Source organism: Phoxinus phoxinus (genome assembly GCF_949152265.1).
Source record: "Phoxinus phoxinus genome assembly, chromosome: 6".
Lineage (NCBI taxonomy): Eukaryota > Metazoa > Chordata > Actinopteri > Cypriniformes > Leuciscidae > Phoxinus > Phoxinus phoxinus.
The window spans coordinates 22,234,338-22,258,326 of record NC_136881.1 but is presented as its reverse complement, the minus strand read 5'-3'; the positions used below and the strand labels follow the sequence as shown (position 1 = coordinate 22,258,326).

Sequence of the window (23,989 nt, the reverse complement as noted above, 5' to 3'; positions counted from 1 at the left end):
ACATAAACAAATTTCCGCACACAGGAAGACAGATGTTATGGTAATATTTTACATGTATTTGAATCACAAAAACGATTAATCAGATTTAATCAGTGCAACGCGGAGACTTCCGACACTTAATATGTTCGTGTGGAAACTCGGAATTGATGTATGTTCCGCACACAAAACAAGCCTAATTTACGTGAAAGATTGCATTCGGTGCACATGTGAACCGTACCGAAAGTCCTGTACCGAAACGGTCCGGTACGAATACATGTACCGTTACACCCCTACTAGGTCCCCAATCCCTTTAGAAGTTCACAGGCTAAATGTAACATTTACATTTGAAGATAAGCATCACATTGCTAAAATAATAATGGGAGCAGGTACCATGAACACATACAACCTCCTAGACAATGTTCAGCAAATTATTTTATTTGCATGCTGTTGATTCAGGAATACACATCCTGAGGACAAAAACCTAGACAATGTTCAGCAAAAGATTTTATTTGCATGCTGTTGATTCATTCAAAGTTTTTTGCCATCAGCAATCTCAAGTCTCTGATGTTACTGCGTTTGCCCCTTTCTCATTCCTTGGTTGACTAAGCAGCTCCTCTATTCGTTGAAGGTCATTATCAGTGTCCTGGTGTTTCTCACTCCTCATTTCTCCAATTAGATCATCTGTAAGCTTTAGACGAGCATTCCTGCAATGGAAATATCAGCTCAATTATCTTTTCTAAAGGATATGCATATCTTCATAAAATCTGTGCATTTAAAAAGATGATCTTTTCTTGGTTGAACTAACCATTCAGTGACTCTCAGCTCATATAACTCTTGTCTTTCTCGTCGACTCTTGTCACGCATAGTCTCGCCCCCCAGCTTCTGCAGACCCATGATTAAAACTCCAGCCGGCAACCTGTAACATCAAACATTCTTACAAAATCAATTAAGCATAATCACATGAGAAAGAGTGCTGCTATATTGAATATCAGCACAGATATAGAAACAAGGGGCACAAGACATGGCCATGCTGATATTTAGAACAACGACATTCTGTTTCTCAATGATAATGCTATCATACAACAGTTTTATAAACAGTAAGTTATAACAGCATAATTACTATTTCAGACACAATGTGGCCAGCTATTTTCTTAGTGTTAAATCAATGTTAATCAATTTGTTGTTTTATTGTTTAATCAAACAGTTTGATTGTCCCTGCTACATAGAATGCCAATGCTTGATCCTGCTTTGACTTCTGGAAGTGTGATGAATTAGTTGATGAATGTATGAAGTTGTTGGAGTTAACTTTTTTCAACTTGTCGATTAGCTTGTTCCGTCATGATTAGGGTGACCAGACGTCCCGTTTTTCCCGGGACAGTCCCGTATTTCAACTCTAATTTTAATGTCCCGACTTATTATGAAAAAAAGCATGTTTTGTCCTGCATTTCATTAATATATATGTAAAATAAAAAATAAAAATCTGAGTGATAGCGTGCGTGAGTACTCCTCTCATACGGAATAGCCTAATAAAACTAGCAAATCACCTCATAGTATATTTTAGAGAAAAAAAATTCCATCCAATAAGAGAAGGCAGAAGGACAATTCCATCCAATCACAATTCCCCCAATCAATCTCAACTTGCAGTTAGTTAGTGAAGGCGGAATCCGACGTCAAGTGCAATGTATACGAGACGAGACCACGGATAAGCTTAATTGACTCACTCAAGTTCAAAGATGTTAAAGAAGCGTTCCTGTACATTCAACGACGATCTTCAGAAAGAGTTTAAATTTCTCAAAAGAGAGTCACAATCAGAGGCAAGCAAATTAAGATGCGACATTTGCGGGGCTCACTTTTCCATTGCTCACGGAGGCCGGGCCGAGCCGAGATTACGCAGCATATGCACACACAAAAGCACATGGACGCTGCTAAAAGTAAGTGTGCTACTCCAAGTGTCAGCAAATTTTTTGTGAAGCAAAGTTGCGAATCTGATAAAGTACATGCAAGTGAAGGACTTTTTGCTTACCATTCTGTTATTCATGGCCATAGTTTTCAGTCAGCTGACTGCACTGCAAAATTGATTAAGAAATTGTATGATCCAAAATTTTCTTCAGCTCGCACTAAATCTGAGGCTATAATATGCAACGTTCTTGGTCCTTTATCAGAGGAAGAAGTTCAGCATGATTTGGACAAGTGCTCATTTGTCACATTAACCCTCTGGGGTCGGCAAACGCTCGGGCGTTTAAATTATTTTTGTGTTTTATTAGTGACAAATTTGGGGAAAGGATAGCCTACATATTGCAAAACTTTCTGAAAATACGAATGAGAATTAACTGCACAATTACTAGAAATGTTTACCTTGGATATTATACAATTTGCAAGCATACAAAGTTTGTGGAAAAATACACTTTTTTTCAAGATGTTTCCAACTCTGAACCAATTCTGTATTAATATATATATATATATATATATATATATATATATATATATATATATATATATATATATATATATATATATATGTGTGTGTGTGTTGTCTTTGCATTCTTTCTTGTGGCTCAGTGACACCTGAATGAAATGCTCATTAGTATGCAGTATTAGCATAGAGGTCTTTGTCTTCTCAGGTGTGAATGAGGACATTATTCATGACCTTGTTGGATCATTCACGCCCACCTGCATATTGCCTTTCCAAACAAAAAGTGTCTTACAAAATTTAAATCAATCTATTGTTTAATGTGAACGATTAGCCCGGATGATTTTCAGATCATTTTGAAGTAAAAACTCTAGCCGACAACTTCCATTAGTCAAAAGTATTGTGGGAATATGTGAAGTTGGTCGTTTGTGGTCTTATATCAGACAATTTAAGTTTGAGTTTTTTGAATAACCACGCATAAATAATATTCTCTCAAAAATGCAAACATGTACATACATGTTGCTCACATATTATGATAGCCATGTTCGTGCTAAATAGAGTGTAATTACACCTTTGTCATTAATATGTTTATAAGCAACTGAAAAAAATACAAATATCAGGGCATGTCAAAACATCTCAAGGACCCCAAAAACACCTTAGACCCCAGAGGGTTAACTGTGGATGCATCCAACCACAAAGACATTAAATTGTTCCCTGTGCTTGTGCGATACTTCAAGCCACTAGAGGGTGTAAAGGTCAAGATAATCGAATTTTCATCAACTGCCTACATTTCCAATGTCATTGAAAAACATGGCCTTGCTCAGAAAATAGTTGCACTTTGTGCTGATAACACGAACACAAACTTTGGCGGTGTTAAAAGAGCTGGTAAAGGCAACATCTGGAGAAAGCTAAATATGCAGCTAGGAAGGGATATTCTGGGCATTGGCTGTAGTGCACACATCATCCACAATACCCTGCAAACAGCAGTGGATTGCTTACCGATTGATTTGGACTGTTTTGCTGTGAAGGTATACAAATACTTTCATATCTATACAGTGCGCGTAAAGGAGCTCAAGGAGTTTTGTGACTTTGCACAGCTGGACTACCAGAAATTACTGCAGCATGGTAGCACACGTTTTCTCTCTCTTGGTCCATCTCTTGAACGAATTCTGCACCTTTTTGATGGTCTACGTGCATACTTTCTTTCTCAGGAAAAGTGCCCAAAGTTTCTAAGAGACACATTCAGCAACCCTTGCACAAAACTTTGGCTTGGATTTGCACTTAAGCAAACTGCAGCTTTCCATCGTGCACTGGAGACAGTAGAGCAAGACAATATATCTGCCACAGAAGTGGCTTTGCACATATATGATATGAGAAATGTCTTGCAGGCCAGGCTGGAGGAATCATTTATTCCCTCTGACATCAAAACACAGTTAGACACCCTTGTTGAAGCTGGTGACATAAAAGCTGATGATTTTTATTGTGCAGTGAGAAGCTTTTACTCAGCATCAGTGGATTACCTTGATAATTGGAGCTGCTCACTGGAGAATACAAAAGAACTAGAGTTAACTGGGTCCTACTGAGAAGTGTTCCAGAATGGAGAGACATTCAGAGCAGCCTCAGCAAATTCTACTCAAGAATACCTGCTCTCACATCGGTTGACGAAACCATGCTCTGTGATGAGTGGGCCTGTGCCAAAAACATTGTCACCTCACTGAGTGGAACAAAAACAAGGTGGCTGTGTCTGATAGATGGACAGACGTGTTTAGTGAGATGGGAAGCAAATCACTCAACTTTGGAGTCTTATCTTTGACTGTGGAGTTTGTTTTATGCCTGCCTGGTACATCTGCACCTGTGGAACGTGTGTTCTCGTTAATGAATGCATCATTAATCGAATTAATTTCGGACTGGACTGCTCCGCATTTTATGATAAACTCTTGAAAGACAAGCGCACGCTGGCAAAAATTGGTTCCAGTGAAAAATACAAAACGGCAAAAGTGAATGATGCTGTTGCACCATCTTGTTCCTACTGATCTGCAATTTTATATAAGTCTATATTTATTTTTTTACATAGCTAACAATATTATTAAGTGTAAATACTTGTATGTGTGCGGTAGGTGTTGTGGGTCTGTGGGTTCTGTGTCTGTCCCGTATTCCACTCTGAGAAATCTGGTCACCCTAGTCATGATCCTCTGTAGAACTGTAGTTGGATGCCTACAGAACCAGAGAATATATCGTCGCTGTCGGGCGGAAACCTTGTATGTCCAAATTTAGTCAATTTCTGATTTTTTCACAAATCGATGCAATTGGTCAGTCCCCACGTGGGTCTGTTATTTTTACAAATTTTTAACCAATCTAAAGTGTTGAAAATAGCTTGAGAGCAAATCTCATAACTCCATTGGACACTTCAACTGTCTGAGAAGCCTTGTAACTCCACCTCTTCTTCACTCCGTGGGAGGGAGCTTCGCGGCATTTTGTTTCTTCAAGATTGAAAGTCGCAATGATCTTCATCGAGCAACACATCCTGAGGTAAATGTTCTCAAAACACTGGTTATTCATGATTCAGTTATATGAATTTTAATAAATATATTTAACAGTTTTATCTCGATCTTGAAGTAATGGTAGTGCTAAGCCTAATGTAGCTTATCGTTTCTGAGGATGCTAGATTTTTCTAGGTTTAGGTCTAGCATTGGACTGTAACGTTAACGTTAGCTATCTTGTTGATTGAAATCTTCCATGTTTTTGTTTCTGACGAGGATAATTAATTTAAAGCACAAAAATATCCTGCCGTTGACTTAGTTAGCCTGGTTTTGTCGTCATGTTTGGTGAGATAGCTAACGTGATTTTCGTGGGGCTTAAAGGAAAAAAATCTCGACCCCTGCTAGTTCTGGCACTCGTCTGAGGAACAACAAAATAACGTTAATTTAATGTACTATGTCAGGATTGTAGCTTTCAATGTCAAGGCATGCCGTCATGTTCAACAAGTAGCTGCCTTTGCCGTCATATTCTTCACTTTAAGCAAGCTATCTGCTGCACTGCAAAAAATGCTTTTCTTCTATTTTTGTCTTGTTTCCAGTCCAAATATCTAAAAATTATTAAATCAAGATGCATTACTAGATGAGTAAAATACTATAAGATATTATGTCCTGTTTTCCGGGGGAATGAATAAAAATGAATATCCTTGGAATAGCTGTGTTTGTGTTTGTCATCTTGAATTAATCATTTTTGATTTGGTATTTGGTAACAAGACAAAATACTAAGAAAAGCATTTTTTGCAGTGTGGCTTCTTGCTTCGTTTTCATACGTAAACATGCCGTATAACTTAGGGAAAGTTGATCATTTGACCTTTATTCATTTTATGTTTTGCAGCAACCATGTCTGTGTCCTTAGAGGAACTATGTAAGATGGTCAATGTGCCATATGATCAGGCAAGGGCCCTAATAGAGAGTGAGAGCTCTGATCGAGAGAGTGTAGAGAGAGAGGAAGAGATGGAGGACACAGTGATACATGCTGGTATAGTTATTTTCTATAATAATCATGAGAGATAATCATGATTTTACATACCAAAATGGATGAGTTTCATGCAAATGGATTTCACAACAATAGACATTTGTTAAAAAAAATGATTCACACTAATTGTATCATGTGTTTGAAAAGATTTATCTGGTGGTCTGGAGGTAGAGGAGGCCTCACTTCTGGCTCCAGAGCAGGTGCAGTTTGACACGGGTAGGTTAGATGCTTTTCTACAATTTCTCATTAAATTAGATATGGTTCTTCTACTATTCTACTACACTGTTGACAGTTTATAAAGATGCAACTCATTCATGCACGTTTGGTTTGTGTGTGTATTTTAAAGGTTTCCATGGTGGAAATGAAGAGGATGCAGAGAATTCGTGCTCAAATACTGTTGAATGCTCTTGATTGCTGATTGTTCACACAGCACGTGTTATTTGGATTAAAACCAAGTAAAACATGAACTGTTAACTTATTTATGTTTAACGAGTGGTTGCCTGCATTATTACAGGACATGTGCAGGTACAACTTCAAACATCCAAAGCGCGCGCCCCGAAAACCAGCGTCTCAGCTCGCGAATACTGAATTGAAGTCTTTCACGTCTTGCGCTTGTACGGATGAATTCACACAAAACTATGTAAAAACGCCCGTCTTGGCGAGTATCCTAATAAACAAAGTCTGTTATATCTCAAGTGAACGTAGACGGTATATTCAAATGGGGTCCGTGCGTTCGGTCTTAAAGGTGCAGCAGTTTAATGAATCTGCTGCTGTGTTTTAATGTTAATCAAACAAAGGACAAATAAATTACTCACCGCTCTTGACTAAATAGGCTACCTTTTTTTAACTTTACAAAAAGATCCATCTATATTTAATTTATACAGTAATGAATATGCAGTGCATTAAATATATATTTGATGAACAAATTAAGTTTAAATTGAATAAACAACTAATATGATTGATATTCTTTTGGTTTCTCTATACCGATACATTTAAAAATGACAAATGCATGAATTCAAAATTTATTGAAAATTAAAAATACAGGTATCGGTTACGGTATCGGCGAGTACCAAAAATGAAAGTATCGGTATCGGACTCGGTCTGGAAAAAGTGGTATTGGGACATCCCTAGTTATAACTTCAGCATACATTAACTGATCTTGATGAAACTTCAGCAGTGTGTTCGTTGTAAGATGCCGATCACATGGATGTGACTATTGTGAGTTAAAGTTATAGCGCCACCAACTGGCAGCAGGAAGTGTGTCACTTTCAAAATGCTTTTGACAAAAGTGTGTGTGTGTGTGTGTTGTAGGGTTAGTTTTACCTACAGTTACAAAACTCAGTACATATATTGTTCTAATCGAGCCGGACAACTTCCTAATTTACAGTCATTAGCTCCGACCAACAGGAAGTCAGATATTTTGATTTGAATGTGGATTTTTTCCTCTTAAGTGGTTTATTTTATTTCCACCAAACTTTTTCAACATGATGAAAATACATTAAAGGGGTCATGACATGTTTTTTTTATGTTATTATTATGTTCCCTTAGGTGCATTTATAGTATTACTATAGTTTTTTTTACAATTTTTTTTTAAAATGTAGTGATTTATGACCTTTTCCCACCCTGTTTCTCATCCTCTGATTCAAACAGTCTGTTTTGGGGGTGTTTCCCCTTTAACCCTCTGGGGTCTGAGGTGTTTTCTGGGTCCTGGAGGTGTTCTGACATGCTCTAACATTTGTGCTTATTTCTGTTACTTGTGACATTTTCATGACTATAGTATTATTACGCCGGCGTGATTGCCGACCCCAGGGGGTTAAGGCGAGACACGGCAGGCAAAAACAGCGGGTTTTTTTTCACTGGTCAATTTTGAGATTTTGGGCTATTTGTCTTCAATAACATGTTTTCTTTCAGACTTGTGGTGAAAAAAAGTCCAAAATACACATTTAGGTCTTTATTTTACTACACTTTGTCTATTTGCGTCAGTAGATTTCTCTGAAATTCAACAAAAGTTGGCGTTCTAAATCAACGCGCTGCTCCGCGATCTCTCTCTGCTTCCTTTTAATCACGCACATGTCTGGAAAGCTCTCTCTCTTCTGTACAATGCTGTCGGATCCAAATATGGTAATTTCCTTTTAATCAGTAACCAATCGTGAAAGTACAATGGGCATTTAACCCTAAAAGCGAAATCTCATTGGCTGATGTCAATTTCTGACAACCTGATTTGTTCAGATGCATCACGTGACGCGCTCTGACACTCAGATGTGTGATTTTGACTGTTTTTCTGCTCAGTTGAAGGCCATAAATGCTGTGTTTATAAGTTTTGATGTGGTTTAGGTCGTTTGTATTGTTGTTGCTAATGATTTGATAAGATATTGTGTCAGTAAATAGTTGTTTCCACTAAAAAAGTATGATTTTTTACATTACAAATCTTTAAATGCCTTTTTCTCAAAATGACTTTTCTCTCATACTCCAAGTCCGAAATCTCCTCTTCAGTAGCACCTATACACACCAAACTTTCCAGTCTTGTACCTAGTTATATTATGAAGACAATTACAGAGGGATTTGTAAATATATTATTCCTAGCCTGATTTATATAACATTTTATTCCAAAAAACATGGCGAAAATAAATTTAAGGCTATTGACAGTATATTCTGTTTTACAGGATAACAAAAGTAGATATCCATAAATCCCTCTGTAATTTTTGTCCCATCTAATATGTGAACACAATGAAAAAAGAATTTTGAACCTGGCTTTATCCAATTCTGAGATTTCGTTTTTTAAAATATAGGCAAATTAGCGCATATTTAATTAGATAATGCCTAATTTGTAGGGGTGTGACGAGATCTCGCGAGACTAAAATGTGACGAGATTTCTCGTCAAGTGAAAAGCTGTCTCGCGATATCGCCATGATTAGCATAGAATATGCCATAGCTACATTCACATTACATTACGTTGTACACCGCGGCACCGGCCGCCTCCACTGTCGTTTTGCTATTGTAAACGTCTACTCTGCTCATCCAGCACGAGTTGCAGTCGCACACAGAGTGTGACAGTGCAGCAGGAATCAGTTCACTGATCGCGTTACGAAGGCGCAACAGAGAGTCGATCTGAGATGTCTTAGGGCAGTTCACACAGAACGTGTTTTTCCATTCCAGTGCGGTACTTTTCCATTATTTTTCTCTGTAAACGCGCTAGACGGATGTGTAACCTTGCGCTCGCGGCTTGCATCTTTTGCAGCGTCTCGCGCATGACACAGTGTTCTAAAAACGCGGCGCTCAAGTTAAAATCAGTTCCCCCATTCCACTGCCAGCGTATCGCATTTTACACAGCAAACACGCATTCTGTGTGAAAGGCCCCTTATCTTGTAGAACGCGCGTTCAGCACCGCCACTACGGAGTGAAAATGAAAGTAAAACACGATGCGCGCAAATTAGACTGCATACAATAGCCCGTCTCCCAATATCAAACCTATCTCTGGACGTTGTAGTTGTGGCTCTGGGGCCGTATTCACAAAGAATTTTAAGGCTAAAAGTAGCTCCTAACTGGCGAATTTAGGAGCAACTCCTAAAAATAATGGGCGTGTCACTCCTAACTTTAGGACTCCTAATTTTTTTCACTAACTGTACGTTCACACCGCCACCGGCGAGAGCGGCAAAATTCGCTCTCGCCGCCCTGCCATCGACGCCGTGAGATTCGGGGATTCTCTGACGCTCTGACGTAGATTTTAGAATGCGTGATTTTTTTTTAAACTTTATTTAATGGAGCCGCAAAGCAAATAAGAACTGAACATAAATCAGTATCCTATTTTGTGCATACTGGCAACACGTAGGGTATAAGTTAACCTATTAAAATCTTTTAAATGTGAAAGTAACAAAACACCAACCATTTCAGACACCTTTTTCCATTCGTCGTTCTTTTTATTAATGTCCCTGTATGTAAACAGGGACACGTCGTACAATAACGGGAAACCCGCAACAGAAATAATGAACTTTTCCTCCATTTTGCTTAGGAACTAATGTGGTCGGAACCAAAGTTTACAGTATTGTGTTCTCTGGTATCCTCTCAGGCGGAGGACTTCTACATTACGATTGGTTGCCGCTGGTTGCCGCCGAACCGCGTCATAGCTTATTACCATAAAGTTGACTTGATTTCAACTCTTCTCGCCGCTCTCGCCGTCCAAGACGCGCCGCGCCGCCGGCTCTCATTGAAAATGAATGGCTTCCGGACAATTTGACGCTCTCGCCGCCGGCGGTGTGAACGCACAGTAAGAGTAATTCATGAAGCATTTTAGCCCTAAAAGTAGCACCTAAGTCTGGGACAGCTTAAAAGAAGTCGAGAGGACTCCTAACTCACTAAGACCTATTCACAAAGGATCTTAAAATCGCCGCGCGACACAGTGTGTTGGAGACAGCCAATGACACGGAGTTATTACAAAGATACCGCCTTAACCTTGAGGGAATACTGATTGTTGTGGATCTTGTGAGGGATGCAATAACAGCGCCAACTAATCGCAACAACCCAATCAGTGCCGAATTGAAATGTTTGATAACACTTCGTTACCTGGCAAAGGGGAAAATGCAATTGTGTAATGCCGACGATCTAGCGATTTCCCAGCCATCGGTAAGCAGATCCATCCACCAAACCATCAATGCACTCTGTAGACCCCATATTATTCGACAGTTCATAAGTTTTCCTGACATTCGCCAACTCCAAACTCCATTCTCGATGTTGTATCCCAGTGCCGAATTTCCCTTTTATTTTATTTTTATTTTTTTCAGCACCAACTGGGCCAGTAACTGATCCTGCGTCCAGTTGGGCTTTCTTTTCCGTTTTGGCGAGTTCATAATCCGCCGTCATTCAACTATTACATTACTTAAATAGGAGCAATATTTCCTTGCTTTAAGTAGTCTATTTAGGCTAATAGGATGTCAATTAACCAAGCAAGTGTTAATGCAAGTGTCGTTTTTCATTATTAGGCAAGTGGCGGTTTTCATTAGGGTATTAGGCTACCTAGATTTAATTTAATTTAATTCACAACTTCTCTCTCTCTCTCTCTCTCTGCCTTTTTAGAATTACACTTCACTGGGGCCTGCACAAACATGTCATTATATATGCATTTCGATTACATTATTATTATTATTTTGTGTAGGACACAGACATATTTAGATGTCGTAATTGCATGATTTGGTGCGTCTGTGTTATGGTTCGCATGATGGCCCTGTCATCTAACAACCAATCACCGTGATCATTGCGAGGAAGCTCGTGCATGAGAATTGACGTCATCCATAGCAACGAAGACTCACTCTTAGTTTAGGAGTTGTCATTTTTCCTTACTAAGAGTAGGTCTGAAAGGCGTTGTGAATAACTTTTAAGAGAACACTCCTAGCTAAAATCTTTTAGTGCGATTTAGGAGTACTCCTAGTGGTAAGATAAAATGCTTTGTGAATACGGCCCCTGGTCTCTGTTTGCACTTTGAATACAGAGAGAGTTGGCCTACTTTGATTATGTTTGCACTTGCACTTAATTATCATTTGCACTAATAAGAAAAACTGTTGTTTTATACTGTTTTTATTTCTATTTTCAATTTGTGGAAAGTAGTTTCATTTGGAGGTCACACACAGCCTCAATCAGAAATTCTGGAAGCTCATAATTTACAGTAAGGTCTGAAGAGACCCGTGTGAAATCATACTTGAGAGAAGCCAGTCAGTTGAGTTTGTGGTAAAACCTTTACATTGCTTCTATATTGTGGTAGGCCTATTTCAATGTATTTGATAATTCATACTCATAAAGTAGAACTGAAATGACATTAATTATTTAGTTAAAACATTTCAAAATTCACCTGCAGACTTTTTCCAGTCATGAATTTTGTCATTGAGGATTTCTATCAAATATTGTGCAAAAATCTCGTCTCGTCTCGTTCTTGTGAACCCAATCTCTTGTGTTTTGTCACACCCCTGCTAATTTGCATATTTAAACAATAAATTACAGAAAACTTGTAATACATTTTATTCTCATCTTAATGTAGGTAGTAATCAACTGGGAAAGTTTCATGGTGATATCTGCTAGTTACAAATATTTCCCTATTCACCTGTAGTGTCTCGCCTTAAGAGTTCAGTGTTAACGCCCACTGTTATGATTGGCTAACGTCAGTGCCTATGCATCAATTATTAACGCCCGCAGCCAGAACATTTGCGGATCAGCGTATTTAAAAAGTAGTTTAAAGTTTTAAATACATTACTTACAGTTTGCATCGTCGTTATTGAGCCCAGAATAGTCGGCACGGACTTATCTTTGAGCAACAGTTTTCTGGCAAAGCCAGCATCATTTTGGGATTTGTTCTCAATACAGTCATCCTTCAAATGGACAGGGACGTCGGCAAACAAATAAAGTGCATCCATTTTTCCCTGACGACTGGATCTTTCGCAGCGTATTCAAAGATGTTGTTTGTCCACAGCCAGGAACAGCACATCTGCGGCATCGTAATTTCCCTGTACACAGACCCACTCGCTGTCCGTCGACTGAACACTTGTGAGACGAGCGGGCGCGGTCGTGACAATGATACGAAATGAGTGTAGTTGTCTTGCGCTTAAAGCGTAGTTGTCTCGTGCTGGAGGCGGTCGTATGCAAACGCGGGTACGTCACTTCGTACCGTGACGTCACTTCTTACCATGGATCCAGAACGAGCTGTATTTCGAGCTTGATTAAATAAATGATTCATTTATAATGGGGAGGACGTCTTAAGCTATGAAACTTGCAGGATGTTTTAATGGTACAAAGACCTCTTATATACCAAAAGATCAAGGCAAATTTGGTTTCTCATGTCATGACCCCTTTAAAGATGCTAAATTGTGAACGGATAATAAATATCTCAAACGGTTTTGCTATGGCAAGGGATTGAAGTAATGTCAAAAAAAGAAACACTAAAAGCCTCATATCTTCTACAAATGTAATTATACACCATTTACATATATAGTATTCGCTGAGTTTTGTTTATGTTTAGAGACGTGCACCAGAAATAAAGTTCACGGAGACGGAGAGGTAGAAAGCACACCCTGTTTATTTTCTTTATTTTACAAAAGCACAATGTTTTATTTCGATTGTAAGTGGACACATAAAAAAGTAGACATTTAACAGCTTATTTTTTCATATTTCTTAAGTCTGTATGATCAAAAATGACGGAGTATTTTATGTCTATTTTGCTGCTATGTGAAAAAAAAACGAGCAAAACGGGCCGGCGCGTTTGCGGTCCCCAGAGGGTTAATTGTAAGTCCTAATATTAACAATAATAACACTAGCCTTATAATAAGGGATAATCCACGGCTAGCCATGCATTAAAGGATTTTAATGCACGACGTAGAGGCGAGGAACCACCCGACGCGAAGTGGAGTGTAATTGTAACTGTGTTACTATGGTTACCAATGTTTATAGTAGCGGATTAATTTCGAACTGTAATCAAACTGACTGGAACTACCTGTGCATTAAACGGTTTTACTGCACACCTTCCAGCCAATCAGAATCGAGTATTTAAACAGCCCGTGGTATAATAGTAATTTAATAGCCTATATTAATGGGAAAACTAGAAGCAATTACCATCTCGATAATATCACCACTTGCGATATCTCTGACTATACACGATATTATTGTCTATCCGCACAACCCTAACTGGAACCACCCACACGCACCTCTTTCTCTCCGTGTTCTACTCACCCCATCACAGCTCCTATGGCTGTACCAGCCAGCAGCCCTCGAAGTCCCAGATTCAGCCGGAACAATCCTCCAGTTGCAGCTAAACACAAACTCTGTCATTCATTCTTGTCATCTTAGTTTAAAGCAAAAATTCTATGAAAAACAACAAAAACAACAAACAAGTTTATGAACTTACCACCTGCAATAGTGAAATGGCCCAGAGCGTCTTTGTCTCTATACACTGTCAAGCCAGTATTTACAGTGCTGTGTAAGAAAAAAATTATATATATATATATTATATACATTTGAATAGCATAAAGTGTTTTTCATAATTGGTGAAACTGACAGTAGGGTATCTGCATGGTTTTTAAAATCAAATTCAAGACTTTTTAAAGGGCCCCTATTATCCTATTTTAATGTTGCCAAATGTTGTTTTGGAGTCTCCTACAACAGGTTAACATGCATCAAAGGTAAAAAAAACTTTGTAATTTTCTTATAATATACATTTGCACATCACCAGATTTTCAATGACTCTCAAACGACTCGCCAGATGAATCAATCTCTCTAAATCCCTCCTTTCCACGAGCTGCTCTGCTCTGATTGGTCAGACAGCTCAGTCTGTTGTGATTGGTTATTCAACCCGAACCTCCATCGCAAGGACGACTCGAGCAGAACGTTTATTAGTGATATGCTACTCAGTTTGAGGAACATTATGCAACTGTAATTCCTCACCATCAGCATTAACAAGTGCATGTCCATCAAGCGATTATTTTACTTGTACTAATTTATTTACCGAGTATGTTTCTAATATATTGCGGTGAACACGTGGAAACTGTATAAATAACAGTGCATGTATGCAATACATTAGCCGAGCTCTAGCGTGAATGACTGATGTAACAAATGTTGGTAAAAACAAATCTTGCTCCATGTTTAATCTTTACTCAAAGTAGTGAGAACGACAGACAATATGCATAGACACAGTTTTAGGTAATAGTGGCCCACAGCTGATTAGCAGAAGTATTTCAGTTAGACAGTAATATTGTGAGTTAAGCTAGTTAGCAGCAGGATATAAAACTCAAAACAAAGTATTTTGAACACCGTCTTTCAAGAGCAAGCGGTTTGCGAATCCTGCATCGAACTCCGAGATTTGAGAAGCAGTCGTCAGTAAAATAAAGTGAACATAGCAAAAGTTGAAAATGATACTGCTGTGGTATCGTGGTAAAGATTGTAACCACTGATTCTTCACATGCTCGTCCTTGGGCAGTGAAAAAAAATAAAGGCTTTATCTTTACATTTTAGAGCACAACGTCTCCTCGACATGATGTTATCCAGTATCCACAGGAATCAGCTGCTGGTTTGAGGTTCAAGTTTTCCCTGGTGTATGCGCGCGCAATAAGTGGGCGGGCAGTATTCTAACGCTTCGTCTTGACGTCACGACGAAACGGCTAATGACTCATTTGAAAAACAATTTATTTCATTGACTCAAGAGTCGACTCTTACTTTTGAAAGACAATAACTTTATATACAGTGCACTTTCAGATTTAAAACTTTGCAGGATGTTTTCATTCAGCTAGAGCTGTTACACACTACATGAAAGATAATTTTCTAAAATCCATAATAGGGCCCTTTTAAGACCTGCATAGGTGAAGTAGAGCAATGTCTCTTGACCACATCCTAAACATGCAGCTCTCACATTTAATAAAATCATAGCCCATCAATCACATTAAGCAATTTTGCGATTCTTGTTTTTCTATTGCCAAATTGAAGACCTCTTGAAATGATGATTAAGACTTTCTTTAAACTGTGATTAAACTCGCATATGAATGTCTTATTTATAGTTAAATACTATATGTAGGAGAGGACAAAAATATTTGACAATAACTTTTATATTTTTTTGTGGAAAAAAAAACAAAAAAAAAAAAACATTACCATTAACACTAAGAGAAGTTCATTAAAAAGTGTAATTAAACTGATTCACAAATTAAAACTCAATATACAGTCATGGCCAAAATTGTTGGCACCCCTGGTAAATATGATCAAAACTGGCTGTAAAAAATAAATCTGCATTGTTTATCCTTTTGATCTTTCATTCAAAAAATTGCCAAAATTCTAACCTTTCATTGAAGCAAGAGAATTGAAAGTGGGGCTAAATCACATTATGAAATAAATGTTTTTCTCCAAAACACGTTGGCCACAATTATTGGCACCCTTTTATTAAATACTTTTTGCAACCTCCTTTTGCCAAGATAACAGCTCTGAGTTTTCTCCTATAATGCCTGATGAGTTTGGAGAACACCTGACAAGAGATCAGAGACCATTCCTCCATACAGAATCTCTCCAGATCCTGCAGATTCCCAGATCCATGTTGCTGCTTCTTCTCTTCAGTTCAGCCCACTCATTTTCTATAGGGTTCAGGCCAGGGACTGGGATGGCCATTGCAGATCTTGGTTTTGTGCTCAGTGACCTATTTTTGTTTTGATTTTGATATTTGTTTTTGGATCACTGTCCTGTTGGAAGATCCAAACATGGCCCGTTATAAGATTTCTAGCCCCGGCTGTTAGGTTTCGATTTTTTATCTGTTGGTATTTGATCCAATCCATGATGCCATGTATCTGAACAAGATGTCCAGGACCTCTGGCAGAAAATTAGGCCCACAGCAGTAAAGATACAGCAGAGTATTTCATTTTACACATGGGGTACTTTTTTATCCCTGTGTGCACCAAACCCATCGTAAGTGAAAGCTATTTTTGTGGTTCCTCTGTCCATAGAACGTTTGAAAAGTACCTGACACAACTGGCACTTCAAACGGGACGGGTTCTATGGTCAGATGAAACAAAAAAATTGCTTTTTTGGCAGCAAACACTTAAGATGGGTTTGGTGCACACAGGGATAAAAAAGTACCCCATGTGTAAAATGAAATACTCTGCTGTATCTTTACTGCTGTGGGCCTAATTTTCTGCCAGAGGTCCTGGACATCTTGTTCAGATACATGGCATCATGGATTGGATCAAATACCAACAGATAAAAAATCGAAACCTAACAGCCGGGGCTAGAAATCTTATAACGGGCCATGTTTGGATCTTCCAACAGGACAGTGATCCAAAAACAAATATCAAAATCAAAACAAAAATGGGTCACTGAGCACAAAACCAAGATCTGCAATGGCCATCCCAGTCCCTGGCCTGAACCCTATAGAAAATGAGTGGGCTGAACTGAAGAGAAGAAGCAGCAACATGGATCTGGGAATCTGCAGGATCTGGAGAGATTCTGTATGGAGGAATGGTCTCTGATCTCTTGTCAGGTGTTCTCCAAACTCATCAGGCATTATAGGAGAAGACTCAGAGCTGTTATCTTGGCAAAAGGAGGTTGCAAAAAGTATTTAATAAAAGGGTGCCAATAATTGTGGCCAACGTGTTTTGGAGAAAAACATTTATTTCATAATGTGATTTAGCCCCATTTTCAATTCTCTTGCTTCAATGAAAGGTTAGAATTTTGGCAATTTTTTTAATGAAAGATCAAAAGGATAAACAATGCAGATTTATTTTTTTACAGCCAGTTTTGATCATATTTACCAGGGGTGCCAACAATTTTGGCCATGACTGTATCTATACTTACTTAAACATGGTCACAAATGCTGCTACCCTCCAGCTCCACCTCGAGCCAAACCTCACAAACCCACGAATAGCTGCATTATGTGCGGAGCGCTGGTGAGACAAAAAAAAGAAAAGAAAAAGTATATAGAACATCAATATGTGCATATTTTAACCACATAAAATAATGTGCTTTTCAGCTATATAAAATGTTAAACAAAGCAATTCAAGCCTTAAAAAACAATGGGAAATTAGAGCAGATATCTGTATGAACAAAACATGACTTTGCTACAAAACAGATGAATACATTTTCAGCCTGTCTTGTGTCTTACCACTGCATCCACTCTGTTTTGGTACATTGCAGCCTGACTGAGCTGAATAAATCTCTCACGAGCATGTCTGGCTCCTGGTAGGCCTCCATAGACCATCCCTACTATGGCTGCAGCAATTCCACACTTTACTATATTCCTTAACTCCTCTGAGTACATCTCACCTTCACTGTGTGGAGAGCAGAACATAATTAAAGAGAAGCAAATGCACCATATATAGTCCATAAGAGTGTCTCTGATATTGCGCACAATATGGTAACCAGATGTCTCTGGTTTTCTGGAGACAATCCCAGTTTTGGCATCCTGAAACATGAGGTGCATTGTTTTGGACACAGTTTTGAGGTTCTGCGATCACAACGCAGTAATTCACAAACACACTCACCTTAAAGGGATAGTTCACTTTAAAATGAAAATTCTGTCATCATATACTCACCCTCAAGTTGTTTCAAACCTGTATGAATTTCTTTCTTCTGCTGAACACAAAGGAAGATATTTTGAAAAATGTCAGTGACAAACCAGTTACCAGGTCCCATTGACTTCCATAGTATTTTTTTTTCCTACTATGGACGTCAATGGGACCTGGTAACTGTTTGGTTACTGACATTTTTCAAAATATCTTCCTTTGTGTTCAGCAGAAGAAAGAAATTCATACAGGTCTAGTAAAGTGTTTATATTCTGACTATTTTAGACCAGGGTCGGCTGCGCTGTGGAGGAGCACAGTGCCTGCGTGACTCGCCATAGACATTAACAGAGAGAAGTAGCTCCGGCTACAGTGTTCTTCCGCAAGACTTGTTTATTAACTGCTAGAGAGCAAACGTACACGCGCATTGATTCCACACTAATGATGAAACGCGTCAATGGACTATGTGCACGGACGGAGCATTCTTTAAAACTTCCATATTAGCCAGCTGGAAAACCTCCGGTGAAATGTCATTTGCTGGTGTGTCGGTATCTTCAATGTCCTGGGGTAGATTTAACATCATACATATTTTAATACTTAGTTTATAATTTGAATATAGTCACTTAAATAGTCAGACCTAGCATTCATTTAGTTATTCAAATGTAAGACGACATAAAAAAAAGACGTGTTCCTCAGCTAAATTCGATCATCATTCACACTTTCGTTTGAAAATAAAAAAAAGATTAGTGAGTACTAGAGGTCGATTTTTTAATCGGTTTTGCCGATTAATCAGCAACGATAGTTGACTGGTGGAACTATCGTTATCGGCTAAAATATATACCGATAGTTTTTCCTGGTTGCGTCCATTGCTGGAGCGGCTGAGAAGCGCACGCTGTCATTCATTACACAGTGTAAGAGCTGAGAAGGGTCTGCTGGCATGATGCAGTACAAGAGCGGCCTCTAGAGGTGTAATAAAAACTATCGCTGGTGCCTCGTGTTGTTTATTTCGACACGTGATTCTGCGTGCTGCACTGAGAGCACATGCTGCGTGGAGAGCGCTGACATCAGATGCGCGTTTAAAGCACCGACAGCTCAAATGTATGTATACAGTACATTTTGTCATATCATTATAAAGTGATTAATTTGTTGACTAAATGCTGCATTAGTAGAGAAAGAACAGCACAACAGTATGTTTGTTTGCCTTCGAGGCTGAGAGGACGCTAACATTAGTAGTACCTCAAGCGGTTAAAACACTGACAAACATAAACGTAAGTTCGACCCGAATGTTTAATGTCACAATTGTTACCTCTATTTGCATTAGTTCATATCCAGCTGGTCACTTTTATGCATTAAATATGCAGAGAAGTTGCATATTTAAAGCTAGAGACTGCAAACTGCAGCAAACTGATATGTTCATACAGCCGACAGAAACATAAACGAATCGGAAAAGCATTCGATTTCGGTTATTATTTTTTTTCATCTTCACTTTAATACAAATTTTGTTACTTTTTTATTAATTAAGTTGGCTTGAAAAGAACAGTTAAATAGTTACATTTTGAATGTAACTGGTTTTATTTGTTATTTAGAGAATTACTTTTTGTTTCAGTTTGAATGAATGTCTTTTATTGACTTAAATATTTATTCATATTTATATATTTATTTAATTTAGCATGTTTTCATGGTTCAATACAGTTTTTTTATTTTTTATAATAAAGTTCAGCACTGTTTTACTTGGAGTGTTATGTTTGTTTTTATCCAGTATCAATTTTAAAAACTATCGGTTCATTAATCGGTTATCGGCAAGTATGGCCCAACCTAGCTATCGTTATCGGTAAAATCCACTATCGGTCGACCTCTAATGAGTACTTTAGTTAAATGTATTGAGTTTTCAGTGTGCTGAAATCAGTGAGCTTGTGCTGGCAGTGCTGCACTGACTGACTGACTGTTATTGTTTTTCATGAGACTTTTGTGAATACCTGATGCTTTATTTTTAAACCTAGTGATTTTATAATATTTAATGGTATATATTTATAGTTTTTGGTATATATTTATAGTTTTTGGTCATCACGTTAAAAGTAACATTTGAAGTGCTGAACATTTTTTGCATGTGCGTGTCCACAGGCAGTGTTTCTTATTCCAACGTTCGTGGCCTTATTAAAAGTCAGTGTACCATTAGAATTATATATATATATATATATATAAAATAAATAAACACAGTTGCTTTAAAGTCGACATGAAAATGAAGCAGCGATTGCCTTTTATTGCCTATTGTAACGTATATTCGGGTAAAAGGGCTTTTTGAACAAGAAAAGATTGTTGGGATTTTGTCCATCAGGAATTGATTGGATCGTTAGCATTTGCTGTTCTCATGTGGGTGGCAGGTTGAGAAGAGAGGAGTATCCGGAATCGTATACATCTTCCTACTATATAGGCGAAAAACAGTATTGTGACAAAAAGTATATGTTCGAATTCACAGATATCATAAAAGAGTAGGCATAAAGTGCCCGGATAACCTACTACTTCCGGCGAGATTTTGAAGTGTGCATGTGCGATGGAGGCCACGGAAGATATTTAATGAATGACAGTTAAGGCTGGAATACACTACATGACTTTTGCTCAGATTTTTGCCCCGAGATTTTTTAGATCTGGGTGACTGCAGTAGTTGTCAAATGTCTGCGCCAGTCTGCAGATTTTGTGCGTTCGGAGTTGACATAATATCACGTAGTGTATGATGGGCATAGACTGCAATTTTTTAGCTTCAGACTTTGATTCCATCCAGTCAGAGGACATCAAAACATGTTCAATATTTGTTTATACACGATAAAATCGTGATCGTGATTCAAATTCGGTTAATTGTGCAGCCCTAATTCCAGACTTAAAGCGATGTAACTGACGCTGGTAGGATAATGACAACATGAAATGCATAGTCATTCTTCACACATTCACACTATAGAACGTACTTTGTAAGCGGTCGTGAATTACTTATTCAAAATATCTATAAATGTACCTACTCAAGAGAGAATGCAATTTCAGTCGCAGGCGAGATGTCGCTGCCAAAGGGAAGGGAAGTTTATCATGCAGACATTTAAATGATAAATACTACAACCCTGTGTTGATGAATTACAAACACATTACATACTAATACTTACCGACTGCTAAAAAGATCTTTGATGCGGTCCCATCCTGTGTCAGGGGACTCTGGCTTGCCTATGTTTTGTGGTAAGGTCTGTGCAGAGGTACTATCAGACGCATACACACGAGGAAGAGTGAGCCCAAGAAGAGCCTTGAGAGGACCCAGATGTGAGCCCCCAGGTCCATCTGTCCCTCCACATAAATCCTGCCGCCTTGCAGTACACATCAACAAGCTGTCAATGAATGAGAGAAACAAGGCCAGAGGTATGAGATCGTGTTATGCACTTTCATCCACACTGACATGCATGCCCTATGGATATGACAGAGAATAATGCAGACAGGCTGCATTTTAACACCTGAAGCCACGCAGCTGTCAAAAAGAGTTTCTGCATCACAGAGGAATAAAGGGTCTGTTACTGAAGAAGAAAAAAATTATCTTTTTAATTGAGTTCGAGGAAGAGTCCACTGAGATCTTTACCCTTTCAAAGGAGGATAGAAAGTGATGCCAGCTGTAGACATTCGAGGACACGCCACAATGAACTCAAATCAAATCATTAGTAAACCACAGTAAAAAGACAATATACGCTACTTTGGAGGTAACTTAGGCAAAAAGTCGAACACAAAATTATAAACAAGAACAGAGAAGCATGTAAACAATAGCCAATTCATAATACACCGTCAGACCAACTTCGGCAGTCACGAGATTACAACACATCACTTCTCATACATTCTAATTCCGATTCAGCTTGTTCAATTGTGAAAACAAATTACAGACAAACAGACTACGATAGGGGAAACAAACACACAGATCCGACAAAACCAGATGAAGTGCAGGTTGCCGTCTGTCGACAGACACTTCGTCGGCGTTGTTCAGCGCTCGTTTTCGATAATTACCGGTAATATTGATGTTTATATTATACATTAACGTTATAAGTAGAATTCTAGTCGTGCATTCTCTTCCACAAAAAGCGTTGACTGTAAAGTATTTTCAGCATGACATTGATGATAGATTATCATAAATTAATCCAGTTCTAGAATAAATGCTACAAAATCCGACATCTCACCTTCATTCAGCGCTCCTTCAGCGTCCATTACAATGTCAACATGAGTCAAGACATGTTCACCGTCTTACTCAACTCAGAAACTTCCGGTTGCTCCATCTGGTGGTGGAGGACCCAACTCAAATAATGATTTTTTTTTTTAATTGCAACAAAAAAATATTCAAAGATTTGTACATGAAAATACACCTCACAAGTAGAAATATTTATTAAGAAATTCAGAATATGTTAAAAGTAATAATTGTTCATTAAACAACTGTGATAATTCCATTACAGTAAGAATTCCATTGTAGTAGGCCTATATACCATGTCTGATTAAAGATTGACTTTTTTTTTTTTTTACGAGATATCTTTGTTATTCCATATAAAGTATTGATGCAGTGAAAAGTTATGTTTGTAGATTAATTGCCAAGCCAGCTGTGCCATCTTATGAAAGTTTGCCAGTTTAACAGGGATTTTTTCAACTGAGAAATTACATTTTAAAAGAAAATTAATGCCACCCAAAGAGTTAAATATGTAATTTGAGAATTTTAATCAATTTGATTATCCATTTTATCTTAAACACATTAGTAAGATCTGTAAAATGTAAAACCTCAAGGCCACCAAAGTCTCTATTATTATTTAGAATATCTTTCCAAAAATAGGCCTAGTGTATTTTCTTCCTCCAAAAAATAAATAAAAAAATTCTTATTTAATTCCTTGAGAACATTATTTGAAACATCTGCTGACATAGATATACAAACAGACGTTGAGATCCCTTCTGCTTTTGAAAGTAGAATACGACCATTTAGGGACAGATCTCTCATATATTGCATCTGTTTTTAATTTTCTCAATAATAGGCTCAAAATTAAACCGGCTTTTTTTATTCAAATCTTTATCCCAAGGTATGTGGTATTATCTTTAATTGGTATCCCACAAATTGATTTCAACGCACAATCTTTAAGAGAAAATAAAGTGGACTTATCCTTATTCATCTTTAATCCAGAGATTCCAGATAATGTTCCAATATATTTAATTGTAGACAAATTAGACAAAAATTGTGGTATCATCCGCTAATTGGCTAAGTTTAATCTCTTTTCCAAACACTGAAATTCCTTGAAAACTTGCATTTTTGATATGAGCAGCCATGACCTGAGTAACCAATGTGAAGAGAAAATGTGATATGGACATCCTTGTCTTATCCCACGGCCCATATCAAATCTCTGTACCGTGAGATAACTGGACTGAACTATTCGAACCATTAGGCTATAAAGCGTACTCTAAAAAATGCTGGGTTGTTTCAACCCAATTTTGGGTAAAATATGGACAAACCCAAACATTAGGTTAAAAATGTAATGTAAAAATTTAACCCAACGGCTGGGTTTGTCCATATTTTACCCAAAATTGGGTTGAAACAACCCAGCATTTTTTATAGTGATTGCTTTTTGAAAAAAATTACCAAAACCAAAGAAATCAATAACTTTGAACATAAACAAATGTTCACCAGTGTCAAACGCTTTATCAATAAATAATATAAAAGAATCATCTGGGATAAGGTGTCTGACTATAATCAATTAAATCTAAAATTAGTCTAATATTATTTCCAATGCCTTTCAAAAAACCTGACTGCTCTTCATCAATTATTGTATAAAGTCTTTTTGCCAAAATTAAAGAAAAGAGTTCAGTATCATTATTTAATAAACAAATTGGTCTCCAATTTTCTAAGAACAATCTATCTTTGTTAGGCTTGGGTATAAGTGTAATTACCCCTTGTTTTAGTGATGCGGGCTTTCTCCCAAATCAACTGCTTCTTGAAAAACTGCAAGGTCATTACAAAAATGTTTCTAAAACTCCCCTGTCAAGCCATCATTCCAAGGAGATTCATTTTCTTTAAGACTATTTCTACAATTTGTAA

General features: G+C 37.8%; 1 protein-coding gene across 1 annotated transcript; it reads right to left on the bottom strand.

The window, feature by feature from the left end:
• Window positions 1–398: 398 nt before the first annotated feature.
• Window positions 399–22,194, bottom strand: timmdc1 (translocase of inner mitochondrial membrane domain containing 1). The gene is made up of 8 exons (XM_079614693.1): window positions 22,101–22,194; window positions 21,054–21,269; window positions 17,508–17,673; window positions 17,201–17,289; window positions 13,782–13,849; window positions 13,607–13,685; window positions 785–895; window positions 399–683 (listed from the first exon to the last, which is right to left on the bottom strand). The coding sequence occupies exons 2-8, from the start codon at window positions 21,260–21,262 to the stop codon at window positions 533–535; spliced, it is 873 nt and encodes a 290-aa protein (XP_079470819.1). The 5' UTR covers window positions 21,263–21,269; window positions 22,101–22,194; the 3' UTR covers window positions 399–532.
• Window positions 22,195–23,989: the final 1,795 nt, after the last annotated feature.